This window comes from Oryctolagus cuniculus, chromosome 13 (assembly GCF_964237555.1).
Source record: "Oryctolagus cuniculus chromosome 13, mOryCun1.1, whole genome shotgun sequence".
NCBI lineage: Eukaryota > Metazoa > Chordata > Mammalia > Lagomorpha > Leporidae > Oryctolagus > Oryctolagus cuniculus.
The window spans coordinates 44,121,886-44,135,895 of NC_091444.1; the positions used below are offsets into that span (position 1 = coordinate 44,121,886).

The window sequence follows — 14,010 nt, forward strand, 5'->3', positions numbered from 1 at the left end:
GACCCAGAGGAAGCTCCTGGCTCCTGGCTTCAGATGAGGACATGAAGTCTGCATGCAGACTGACAGGTTCCTGGTCCCATCAGGAGCAGCCAAAGGAGCTAAGGATGTGGGGTTCTCTCTCCTCTCTCTCTCTCCTCTCTCTCTGTCTGTCTCTCCTCTCTCTCTCTCCTCTCTCTCTGTCTGTCTCTCCTCCCTCTCTCTCTCTCTCTCTCTCTCTCTCTCTCTCTCTCTCTCTCTCTCCCCTCTCAGCTCCAACCATTGCAACTATTTGGAGAGTAAACCAGTGGATGGAAGACCTTTCTCTCTCTCTCTCTCTCTCTCTCTCTAACTTTGCCTTTCAAATAAATTATATATATATGTGCTATGATTTCATCTCTCTCAAGCTGTTATCAATATTACCCCAAATGGGATGCAGATTGCCCCTGCTTTGACCCGTAGAATCATAGTCATGTTAGCCTTACATTCCTTTGATAAAATCCCTAAAATATCTCTCTCACTTTCTGATGTAACAAGATATTCCAGGCTTATTTTGCATAATTCCTGCCGAGACCTGGAATTGATTATTTTTACAAATATTTTTTGTTTTGATATGATTCAGTTAATCAAACTGTTCTTTTATTGCCTTTGGATTTTGAGTCATAGTTCAAAAACATTCCCATGTTCCCAGGTGATAGAGAAAGTCACCCATATTTCCTTCTAGTACTTGGCTGTTTTCATTTCCGGTCCATTTAGGATTCATTATGACATAGGCTAGGAGGAAACTCTGAGGTCTAGTTTAGTTTTGTGTATGACTCTCCAATTTCCCTATATGTCATATTCAAAATGCAGGATTTTCTCCACTGATTTGAGGTGCTGCTTTAATATAATACAGTCAATTTCTAAATTCAGGGGCTGGCACTGTGGCACAGTGGGTTAAGATGCTGCCTGAGTCACCAGCATCCCGTATGAGTACTGGTTTGAGTCCTGGATGCTCCATTTCTGATCCAGCTCCCTGTTAATTCTCCTGGGAAAGCATTGGAAGATTGTCCATGTGCCTGGGCCCCTGCCACACATGTGGGAGAGCCAGATGGAGTTCCAACCCTGGCTGTTGCAGCCGGTAGTAAAACAGCAGGTGGAAGAGCTCTGTTTCTGTCTCTGTAACTCCATCTCTGTAACTAACCCTGCCCTTCAAATAAATACATCTCCAAAAAATCACCTCAATGCAGTGAACATTCTGGATTTCCTATTCTGTCAGCCAGCTTGTATGTTCACGTGCAGGCACCATACTGCTTGACTAATAGTGGCTTCCTGGTATATTTTAATGTCTCGTAGAGTTAGCCTTCTCTGTTCTTTTCTGGATGTTCCCGATTGTTTGCTCTTCCTAATGAAAATTATCAAACTGTAATTTTATTGTCATTGCATTTAAAATTTCTAAAATGATTTCAGGAGGAATGGTACTTATGAGATGTTGTACCTTTGTGTCCAAAAGCACAGTGTCTTTCCATTTGTTCCTGTCTGTGTTTTTGTAGAATGTTTTTATTATTTTCCTCACTTAGATATTAGGTTTTTCTTTTTATGTTTAGGTATCTGACTACATTTATTTGAGAGACAGAAAGAAAGAGTTCCACCTGCCAGTTCACTTCCTAAATGCTGCAACAGTCAGGGCTGGCTTGACTAGAAGGCAAAAGCTGGGAATTCAATCCAGGTCTCCCACGTTTGTGGCTGAAACCCAATTTCTTACATCGTCACCATTGCCCCACATGGTTTGTATTTAGCAGGAAGCTGGAGTCAGGAGCTGGGGCTGGGTAATGAATCTAGAACTTCAACATGGCATGCAAGTTTCTTAAGCACTAGGTTGAACACTTGCCCCTAATTTTCTTTTTGAAGATCTTAAATGAGGTCTTTCATTATGTCTTCTAATTGGCTTTTATATATATGAAGGATTTTGATTTTGGGGGGTTAATTTTATAACCTCTTCCATGATTAAATTAGTTGATTTTTGCTTTGTAGATTTTTAAGGGGTTTTAAAGACATGATTATATCTTTTCTAAGTAGATATGGTTTTGCCTCTTTATTTCTAATTCATATATTTTTAATTGTTTTCCTACCTACTTGTACTGTTTAATAATTCCAATACAATGTTAAATAGTAATGGAGATGATCTTCATCCTTATGTTGTTTCTGACTTTGAAATAAAATCCTGTAGTATTTCCTCAGTAAGCTTAGAGAATAAGTGAGAAAAAAGATATTTATGAAAACTTACATATTAACTTGGATTTTTAACGTTTTCACGGTTCTTTATTTCTTCTGATAGGCTGGACCAAAATGAAAAATTTACCCAAAGGGTAAATCTAGGTCATTTCCTTTCCACCTAAACAACTTTATTCTGTATTTCTTGTAAGTTTAGCCAGCTAGCCATGCATTTTCTCATTCATTGTTTATCTGAGATTTTTTTTTCACCTTCATTTTAAAAGATTGTTTTGCTGGATAGAAAATTCTTCACTGACAGGTTATTTTTTTCCTCTTTGAATATGGCATTCCACTACCTTCTGGCCTCCACTGTTCAGGTGGAAATCAGCCACTTACTGTAGTGATGCTCCCTGATATGTGCTGAGTCATTTACTTCTTCAAGATTTTATCTTCGTCATTGATTTTCAGCAGTCTGACTATAATGTAGTAGATTGTGTATATTCTTGTAGTTATCCTACTATTTCAGCTTCTTGAACATGTAGATTAAAGTCGTATATTAGACTTAGAAAAGTTTTAGCTATTATTTCCTCCAGTTTTTTTCTTTTTTCAAAAAATATTTATTTTTTAAGGGGTGCAAATTTCATAAATACAACTTTAGGAATATAGTGATTCTTCCCACCATACTCACCCTACCACCCACATTCCCACCCTACCTCCTTCTTCCTCTCCCCTCCCCAGTACCATTCTCCATCAAGATTCATTTTCAGTTAACTTCGTACATAGAAGGCCAACTCTAAACTAAGTAAAGATTTCAACATTTTGCACCCCCTCACACACAAACTCTTTGAGAACAGGTATCACAGTTAACTCTCATAATACAACTCATTGAGAAAAGAGGTCCTGCATGGGGAGTTAGTGCACAGTGACTCTAGTTGTTAATTTAACAGTTAACATTATTATTTTATTTTTTTTGACAGGCAGAGTGGACAGTGAGAGAGAGAGACAGAGAGAAAGGTCTTCCTTTGCTGTTGGTTCACCCTCCAATGGCCGCTGCGGCCTGCGCTGTGGCCAGCGCACCGTGCTGATCTCCCATGGGGTGCAGGGCCCAAGGACTTGGGCCATCCTCCACAGCCTTCCCGGGCCACAGCAGAGAACTAGACTGGAAGAGGGGCAACCAGGACAGTTCCAGCGCCCTGACCGGGACTAGAACTGGGTGTGCCGGTGCTGCAGGCGGAGGATTAGCCTATTGAGCCACGGCACTGGCCAACAGTTAACATTCTTATGTATGACATCAGTGACCACTGGAGGCTCTTGACATGAGCTGCCTAGGCTATGGAAGCCTTCTGAATCCACAAACTCCGTCAGTATTCAGACAAGGCCATAAGCAAAATGGAAGTTCTTTCCTCCCTTTAGAGAAAAGTACATCCTTCTCTGATGGCCCCTTCTTTCCGCTGGGATCTCACTCACAGAGATCCTTCCAGTAGAGTATCTTCTTGCCACAGTGGCTTGTCTTTCCATGCTTGAAATGCTCTCATGGGCTTTTCAGCCAGACCAGGAAGCCTTAAGGGCTAATTTTGAGGTCAGAGGGTGCAAATTTTTTCTGATTCTTTCTCTTTCATCTCTCTTTCTGTAACTGCCATCGCATTTATGTTAATGTGCTTGCTGTTGCTCCACAGTTCCCTGAGACCTGTTCTTTATCTCTGTTCTTCAGAATCTATTATTTCTGTTAACACCAAGTTCAGTGATTTTTTTTCTTCTGCTTTCTGAAATATAATGTTGGGTACATCTGTTGAATTTCTTGTATCAGTTATTATATCCTTTAATTCCAGAATTTCCATTGAAATTTTTATATAATTTTGATCTCCAATTTTTTAATTTTTAAGTTTTTGTGTGGAAAAGTACTATTAATTGATTTATTCTTGTCATACTTTCTTTTAATTCTTTAATATAATTCTTTATCACTTCCTTTAGTTCCTTAAATATACTTGTAATGGTTGCTTTGAAGACTTTGTTAAATCCAACATCTAGGTCTAATCAGATATATTTATTGATCTTTTGCCTGACTATGGGTCATGTGTTTCCTTGTTTTCCAAGTATCACAAATTATTGGTAAAAATTCATCTTTTAAGATGAAACTTTAGCTTGCAATATAGCATTTAGGTAAATTTGAAAGACATTTTACTAACAAGTAAGAAGATAAGTATATGGACTACTTCTCTGTCTCAGTCATATTGTTACACTTAGAGGTATTTTGAAGGAAACTAAACTGCAGTATACAAAGTGGCAAATATACCACAGCACTATCAGGAAACAAGTCAAGTTTGTGTCTATAATTTCAGCTCCCTTTGCTTTCTTTTTTTCTCTTTTGTGAATGTATATTTAAGAGGAAAACAGTTTGATTGACTTAACTACTTAAGATGAGTCATTTTACTAAGGAGTCTTCAGAGGATAAATTTCCTAAGGATTAGGTCACGATCATCTTTAACTTATATATATGTAGAAAAGGGAAATACTTAGCTCAATAAAATGCATTTCCATTGCTCAAAGTGCACATTTATTATTTTTAGGACATAAATATGGTGGGAATATCTGTGTAAAACTGGCTCAGCCCTGAAGTTTAACCAAGATCATGTGAAGAAATCAGTATCCATGTTTAACAAATGCTCAATAGCCTTGTTCAAGAAAAAAAATGTTGGCTTTCCTTTGAACCAAGTTTGCCTTATAGAATATCTATGCTGTGTCCATGTGAAATAGTGATTATTCTGAACTTAACCTATCTATTTTATGTGACACCAGATTTTATATGAAATTTCTAGAACTAGACCAACTCCTCAACATTCTCTGGACCAAAAGTACCTGTGTCAAAAAGGATAAAATCCATCAACTTCAAAGGAAACAGAGCAATATAACCATCCATGAGTGGGGCTACTTTAATCTATCTGCATTCATGGACAAAGAATCAGATGACGGTCTTATTTCCTGGGATCAGGTATTGCCACTATTTTTCTTACATCATCATTTGTTACTATCAAAGAAGCCAGTTGTGCATACTCTATAGGAGTTGTAGGAAACTTAGTAGTATGTATTTGCTTAAAAGTAAAAATAGTTTATGTCTGCAGTGTGGTCATGGTTTTCTTTTTCTGTAACTGGTTCTTATTCAAATAAAAGAAAAAATAACTGGTTCTTATTAAAATAAGAGTTATATAACATCTTTCCCCTATTGGATCCATATTGAATGCATGAATAATTAATTCAAAAAAATATTGAGCATTTACTATGTACCAGTCACTACCTGGGCATGAGGAATGTGGTGTTGAACAAAAATAAGCACAATTCCTACGGAACTTACAAGGTAGTAAGAGGGTATAGATGCCACATAAATAATCACAATGATAATGAAACTTCAGATTACATTAGGAAGAGTGTCCTTGGGACTGAAGATTTATTATTTGTTTGAAAGGCAGAGTTACAGAGAGAGGGAGAGATGAAGACAGAGACAAAGAGAGATAGAGACAAAGAGAATGCTTCCATCTAATTGTTCACTCCTCAAATGACTGCAAAGATCAGGCTGGGCCAGGCTAACGCCAGGAGGCTGGAACTCCATCCAGCTCTCCCAGGTGGGTGGCAGGAGCCCAGGCACTCAGGCCATTCTCTACCGCTTTCCCAGTCATACTAATAGAGAGCTGGAATGGAAGTAGAGCAGCTGGGACTCGGACCAGTGCTCATAAGGGATGCTAGCATTGCAGGAAGCAGCTTAACATGCTGTGCCACAACACTGACCCCCAGAATAATATTTCTATATGGGTGGCCCTGAGAAGGTTTTTGAGATAAGATGATATGGGAGCCTGTAGACATATACATTAACATTTCCTGAAGTGTGCCTCAAAGTACATTCACTAGTTTGCTTCAGTGCTTCTAAAAAAAGAGATGCTATGGTCAAGTCAGTTGGGAAAATGCTGGAGACACATATTTTACGGTTGCATGTTAAGCTGTCTGGACAGTTCCGTTAGTAAAAAAAAAAAAAAAATTTATCAAACCCAGTATTTCTCCAACTTTGATCAGAAAATCCTTCCCTGCCCGTCTTTTAAAATCCTGAGAAATCCATGTTCTGTGATAATGGTTGACATTTATGGACTGTTATGTGTCAGACACTGTACCATTTAACCTTGATTACATCATTTAGTTATCACACAACATAAGGTTAATTTGTTTTGTTCTATTCTGCAAATGAGGAAATATTATCCGTATCTTAAAACAGCAATACTGAATGTTGTGCTCATAACTATGAATACATGATTTGGCAGCATCACACATTTTTGTTACATATTCAAAAAGTCAATTTCTGTTACTTATACAATGTATAAAAGGTATTTGCTGATTCTCTCAACTCATGCTTGTTGTACCCAATAAAATCACAAGGGTGATTATGATTTTAATCTTTGTTGTAAAGTCTCAAAATCTTAAATGCTTCTTCATGATCAATTCTCAGGAAAGTAACACATTCACCTTAATGGGACCCTATTTTTAGAGAGAATGGAAGTTATTTTCTTTAAACGTAGGGATAATTGTTTTTCTGTTCTGACTGTAAAATAAGTAACACAATCTTTTCTGTAATTTCTGTCTTAATCTACCCCTTCCTTTGTGATTCTGGATGAGACTAGCATGGGTCACAGATCTGAAGGCCCTGTCTCTAGATTTAGGCCAGTTCTCTCTCAGTGTTCTCCCTGGACTAGCAGGATCAGCATCACCCGGGGCCTTGTTAGAAATGTAAACTCTCATCTCCCACTCAGAATCTACGCGACCACAAGTCCTGAGAGCAGAACCCAGCGCTGTGGTTTTTCACAAGCCCTTCAAGTGATTCTCAGAACTAGAGGTTAGGAACCACAGCTTCGGGATATGTTTGTAAAGCTTCCATAGACGCCTGATAATATCAACACCAGGAAAACGTATACTGAAGTTTTGTGTAAAGGAGTCAAGATGTTTTAAAGATTATTGATTGGGTAATCTAAATTTTTTATTTTCTTTCTTAAAAATATATTCAAGCATTTGTAGGCTATCACGTATTGCCTCTGTGGATGCTTGTGGTAGTGATTTCAGAAGAAACTTAAAACAATGGCCTAAACAACACAAGAACAGCAAGTAAAGATCAAGGGCAATGAAGCTTATAATAGAATAACCTTACCCTGTGAGAAGATATTCTAAAACTAGAAATTATTCCATTTTTGACAATGAACTAAGGAGAGATGTATGGCTTTCTGTTCTTGTTTATGTCTGCAGTCTTTCACATCCAGTCAGGCATTTCCTGGTAGGAATATTTATTGTAAAAGCTTCATCATCAAAAGTTTGATGCTAGTTTCTCTTTATTTTTGTCAGTGTTTTTAATGAAAAACTGATTGAATGCCATCAGAAACAAATGGTGCAAAAAAGAGAATGTTGTCGTTGGCGTATATTATTTTATAAAGAGAAAACCCTGTAAGTTCCAGCTTTTAGTTGGTGCTGTTTGTAATAGAAATATTTTGAGGTTCTTGTCTGATCCCTGTCTGAGAAATGTGTCCCTCACCTGGAAAGGCCAGGGCGCAGCTGGGTTTGAACAGCATAATCCCACTTCCCACCACATGGGCAGGGCTAGTCCTGTGGGTGAACGCCTGACCCCAAAGAGCCCATCTTTGGCTTTGTTGAATCGGTCAGATCTCTCTCGGGACTTGCAGAGTCAGTCCACTCTTGAGTTCTTGGACTGAAAAAATCCCTTGAGAGTTGAAGCTTCTAAGGCCGTGTGGTTTTGAAATGAGATAGGGCCAGGGCCGGCACCGTGGCTCACTAGGCTAATCCTCAGCCTGCGGCACCAGCACCCCGGGTTCTAGTCCTGGTTTGGGCGCCGGATTCTGTCTCAGTTGTTCCTCTTCCAGCCCAGCTCTCTGCTGTGGCCCCAGAGGGCAGTGGAGGATGGCCCAGGAGCTTGGGCCCTGCACCCGCATGAAAGACCAGGAGGAAGCACCTGGCTCCTGGCTTTGGATCAGCGCAGCGCGCTGGCTGTAGTGACCATTTGGGGGGTGAACCAACGGAAGGTAGACCTTTTTCTCTGTCTCTCTCTCAGTGTCTAACTCTGCCTGTCAAAAAGAAAAAAAAAAAAAAAAGAAAAAAAGAAAAAATAAATGAGATAGGGCCAAACTGTGAAAGGATATAGATACATACACAGGGAGACAGAAAGAGAAAGTCCTAGCCCCAGGGCAAGGGAGAGATAAAGAGGTAGGTAGAGAGGGAGAGAAAAAGAGAGAATGAATTTATCTTTGGTTCTGATTTTGCAGCTTTGAGTTGCAGTTCCTTCAGTCCCTAGAGAAGGTAGTGGGGGAGGGGGAGGCAAATGTGTCCTCATTATTTCTGATAAGTGATGCACCTTTGTTGAAATCCCTACAGCCTAAAGCATCACAAATCAGACCAGCCTGTACATCACTGATTTTTTCAAAAACCTTATTGATTGCTATTAAAGATCATAAAGACATTACTTTGGTGTCTTATTTCAATAGAAGACATCCATTTGTGGTAGTGAAACCTGTTGGACTTGGTATTTATAATTCTCTCTTATCAATGTACCTATACAATCTTTAAAAATTGGAAAACATTGCGGCAAAAATTAGTAAAGTAGGAAATAATGATTTTAGATGTTTTTGTGAAGGGATGATGTCAGTTGACAAAAGTAGTGATGTCACTGGGTGTTTACACTCAGCTACTTGACACAGTAGTTACATTTTTTTTTTTTTTTTTGACAGGCAGAGTGGACAGTGAGAGAGAGAGAGAGACAGAGAGAAAGGTCTTCCTTTGCCGTTGGTTCACCCTCCAATGGCCAGCATGCTGCAGCCGGCGCACCGCGCTGATCCGAAGCCGGGAGCCAGGTACTTATCCTGGTCTCCCATGGGGTGCAGGGCCCAAGTACTTGGGCCATCCTCCACTGCACTCCCGGGCCACAGCAGAGAGCTGGCCTGGAAGAAGGGCAACCGGGACAGAATCCAGCGCCCCGACCGGGACTAGAACCTGGTGTGCCGGTGCCGCAGGCGGAGGATTAGCCTATTGAGCCGCGGCACCGGCCCAGTATTCACTTTTACAGGTTTTAAATGCATTACTTTTGACAATACATGTTGCCTATGCAGGCTTATTAAAAGAGAAATAATGAAAATGCTCTCATTCCCACAGAGCTCCTGTGCATCATATGGAGTCGTAGCTTTGATGACACAAAGCTTCCCTGGTTAAAAACAACAAAGACAATAAGGCTTCCTCCAGCTGTTGGCTACCACCCCATTTGATATCTTACAAAACACAGTGACTTTTCAGGAAAGAACAAGCATCTGAGCCTCATACTAAGTAATTCTAAGAATGAAAGTGACATCAGCAGACTTTGATTAGAGATTTAAATAATCCTTGGAAATTAATGAAAGGCTATTGGACAAATGGTTGCAGGGACACAGGCCCTGTGAAGGCTTCGTGTGCCCACTGTCACTGGTCTGCAGCATTCTGCCTCCCCAAGGAAAGTAGCTGCTGGTGGAGCTGGGTTGGTGCGAAGGGTAGTCACCATGCGTGTTTTCCCTGTACAGACTTGCTTCTCTGCTAAGCAGCTGGTGGAAGTATTTCTACAGGACAGCCTTTCACCCATTTCTAAGGAGGACTTTATGCAGATGAGCCCAGGAATCATCCAGCAACTGCTCAGCTGCTCTTGCCAACCACCCAAGGACCAGCCAACAAATCTGCCACCCAGTACTCTGGAGAGTAAGTTCTGGTTCTTCACTCAAAAAGCTGATGTGCACAATGGATGCAATACTGTGAAGGCAGGATTCTTTACTATGTACTGGGCACTGAGCTAAGCATTTTACATTGATCAATGCATTTAATCCTCCCACCAGCAGGGCTATGAGCTGGATACCATTACTGTCTCCAACTTACAGATAAAGAAAATTGCAGAGATGTTAAGTGACTCCCTCAATAACACACAGATGGTAGGATGGAGCTAGGATTCAAACTCAGGCAGCTGGTCCAAGAGTCTTTTCTGACCACTATGCTATACTACTTTTCAATGAAGATTTTATATTTTGTATGCAACTAAATATAAATTGATGTTGACCCTGATGTTTGACTCAATCATGGACCAACTTAAATGTCCAGTGGAGAAATAGCATGGGATCAGAGAAAGATTGCGTTAGCACTGGAATCTGAAAGGCAGAACTGAGTCAAGTCATCTGTCTCTAGCCACTCAGTGGTCTTATGTCAACTCTTTTACTTCTTGGGCTCCTGTGTTTCTCTGCACAACAGAAAGACCTGATGTTCTACAGGGTTTCCCAGCCTTTCATACAGCATGGCACCCAGGGTAAATGAAGGCACTGGCTGCTTTGGGTCAGAGACAACCAACCTCCCAGACACGGCTGGCATCCCCAGGAAGGGCAGGGATTAGTACTTGCATCCCTGTACGCCACTGAGTCATTGCAGTAGATGAGGTTACCCGTGAGGCTCAAATGGGGTAATGAGTGCAAAAATGTGTTCAGGAAATTTAAAGCACTCAATATTTAGAAGACATGAAAATATGGCCCAATATCATCCATGGCGCATAGTGAATGTGACAATGAACCCATACAGTACCTGAGACATTACTGGTGATCTGAGGGCCTTCTGTAAAGACTTTGTCAAAGCTGCGTTTCTTTTTCCTTGAGAGCCTGGGATGCCCATCAGAGCTGAGTGGTGACCTCTCAGACACAGTGGATTCTGCAGCTTCATGGGGCTCATTGGAAGACTTCATATGAACAAAACATGCCAGGCATAAATATCTAGGAGTCCACATTCAATGAGAAGAAACAAGTTCCATTAACAGGGAGCAGCTAAATAACTTAGCACCTGATAGTCACAGAAACTCACAAAACGGGTGAAGATCTGATACGTCCGAGCTTCCACGGGCATGTTTATGTTCTGCCCCTGGCGTGGTGCCTGGCAGATACAGGCCCCTGGAGAAAGGCTTTGGGAGCTTATCATCTATGAACATAGTTTTACTGGTGTCTGTCTGTCTCTCCCCGCCCTGCCCCCCACCCTTTCTTTCTTCATTTTGAGAGGGACAGTTATTGGGAGAGAGTCCATCTGCTGGTTACTCTTCAAATACCTGCAATGGCTAGGCATTGGGTTGGGGTAAAGCCAGGAACCAGTACTGCCAACCACATCTCCCAAGTGGGTGGCAGGAGCCCAGTGACTTGAGCCATCACCACAGCTTCCCAGGGTCTGTATTAGAAGAAGCTGGAGTCCAGAGCCAGAGCCAAGAATTGCGCCCAGGTATTCCAAACTAGGACTCGTGTTTAACCATTAGGCTAAACTCTTACTCCAGTTTCTTTTCTAAAGAACTTCTGTACCCTTCTAAGCAATGTCCACTTGAAAAAAACAAAACAAAAATCCCAAACAGATCACACTCACTGAAGAACCTAGACAAACATTGCTCTTATTTAAAATGTTGCATTATGTAAATTAAAAGGAAAGGCTTTTTTGGCCTTTTGAAATTGCAAAAGTGTAAGATGTTGCATAAAGGAGGAGAGGAACAGACACACCCAGAAAATACTATTCAGTATGCTGAAAACTCAACTCCTTAGCGCCACCTTCCATTGAGTTTCCAGGAAAGATTATTATGGTGATGTATGAATCAGGTTTCAGAGCTACTCAAGGGAGATGCTCAGAAGTGCCTAGGAACGTAGTGGTTAGGTCAAGCTCTATTGAAATGATAGGGAATGTTTAGATAGCACTTCTATGCAAGTTCCTTGGCTCCAATCAAGACACCACGGCGCCTGTATAGGAATTAGGCTCAATTAGAAGAGCTTGATAGACATAGGAGTCAGATGTTATGGTTTTCAGGCTGTCCCTCCCACACGAGGGGAGCTGAAATCTGACTCCAGATCTTAAGAGGTTTTATTACGCCGAAGTTATGAATCAATATCACACTGTAGCTGCCCATAGGACAAAGTAGGGAAGAGTCAAAGAATTGAATTTGAAACTTTGCCTTTTGCCTAGGAAATGCCATACCTTGATGTGTCCTTGTAAGGTGTTTTGTTTTAAGATTTATTTATTTGAAAGAGTGACAGAGCGATGGGACAAGAGACAGGAGAAAAAGATTTTCCATCACTAGTACACTCCTCAAATGGCAGCAAAAGCCAGAACTGGGTCAGTCTGAAGCCCGAACCTAGAACTCCAATGTGTGTCTCCCATATGGATGGTAGGGACCCAAGTTCTTGGATCATCTTCTGCTGTTTTCCCAGGCACATTAGCTGGGAGCTGGATCAGAAGTGGAGTGGCTGGGACCCAAGCCAGCTCTCCAGCATGAGATGCAATTGTTGGCTTAACCCAGAGTGCCAAAATGCCAGGCCTTCCCAGTGAGTTCTTGACATTTTATGGTTTCTTTTGTAACCACCATAAAAACAGATGATGGTTTTGCCTTTATTAGACATCCAGGTAGCCATGTTAAAATTTAAATATCTTTAATCCATGAATTAGCTGAGATGAATGCCAATCCCACATATAATATATTTAGGAAGGAGTGAGATGCAAAACCAGGTTGAAGATCTTTAGGGATGTCTTCATACCATGTGTATTTTTACTAAATTAAAGTGAAAAAAATCTCTATGCTGACATGACTATTCAAACCTATTTTTTAAATATTTTAAAATTTTATGTTGTAAAATATACAATATGAAACTTACCATTTTAACCATTTGTATTTGTACAGTTTTCATTTTTACAGAGATGGGAAGTGTATTCACATTGTTGTGTGCTGGACCTCTAGAGTGTTTCTTTTTTGTTAAACTGATAGTCTCTGCTGAAAAAGACTCTTAGCACCAGTGTTGTGGGGCAGTGGGTTAAGCCACCGCCTGTGACGTCTACATCCCATGACAGGTGCCCGTTCGAGTCCTCGTGGCCGATGTGCTTGGGAAGGTAGTGGAAGGTGGCCCACATACTTGGACCCATGCTGCCCATGTTGGGAGACCAGAATGGAGTTTCTGCTTCCTGGTTTTGGCCTGGCTCAGTGCTTGCTGTCATGGCCATTTGGGGAGTGAATCCCCTGGGATGAAAGACCTCCTTCTCATTGCCTTTTGAATAAATCAATCAATAAATTTTTAAAAAAAGACTCTCCATTTCCCCCTCACTCTATGTTATAGAAGTTCTGTAGTGTTGACAGGGTGTGTGGTGGCAGGAAGAATAGAAACTTGAAAGTTTTTTTTTTTTGCCTCTTCTGGGTACAGTATTTTAATATTAGACCCCTTTATAATTTAGAACTTATAATTAACAAAGATCCTCTTAAAAATCATAAGCTACTTAGTATGTAACTAGCTCTACATTTAAAATGATCTAATATAAATGGCAAACATGCTAGAAAAATACAAGGATGATGAGAAAGGAAGATTTTTCTACTATTACAAGTTTAAGGGTATAGTTTTTTAAGAAACTTCAATAAGTTTTAAATATTAGAATAACTGAATTACTGATGCATTTGCTGTGACCCTGAGAATCTAATTATTAACAAATTCCTCAAAAAATAAAAAATGTTAAAAAAGAAAAGGCATTTATATGGTCCCTAAAGAAAATGATGCTTAAATGTTGTAATTATTTTCCCTCACTGTGTATACGCCATTTGCAATGGCTTGCTAGTCATTTCTGAATAGATGGAAAGCCAGGCATCTGCAACCATATGAAAGTGGGAGCAGGAAGAACCTTAAAGCCCTGTGTCATTGACATTTGTCTCTGAAAGTTATTAGCTCTTCATCTGTTCTCTTCCTTGACCTCTTTTCCCCCCATATATTTCCTTTTATTTGAATAATCTTGAAGGTTATA

The 14,010-nt window shown here is 40.3% G+C and overlaps 1 protein-coding gene across 4 annotated transcripts in view; it reads left to right on the forward strand.

Annotated features, from left to right (window-relative positions):
- The window catches only part of SLC39A12 (solute carrier family 39 member 12), a 79,420-nt gene that overhangs the window by 14,344 nt on the left and 51,066 nt on the right, over window positions 1-14,010 (forward strand). For 3 of the 4 annotated variants that reach the window (XM_002717411.5, XM_008268293.4, XM_070055466.1), the window contains exons 5-6: window positions 4,986-5,158; window positions 9,756-9,927. In XM_002717411.5, coding sequence (XP_002717457.2) covers window positions 4,986-5,158; window positions 9,756-9,927 — 345 coding nt within the window. The remainder of the gene's footprint in view (window positions 1-4,985; window positions 5,159-9,755; window positions 9,928-14,010) is intronic. The other variant, XM_070055467.1, reaches the window with a different exon arrangement.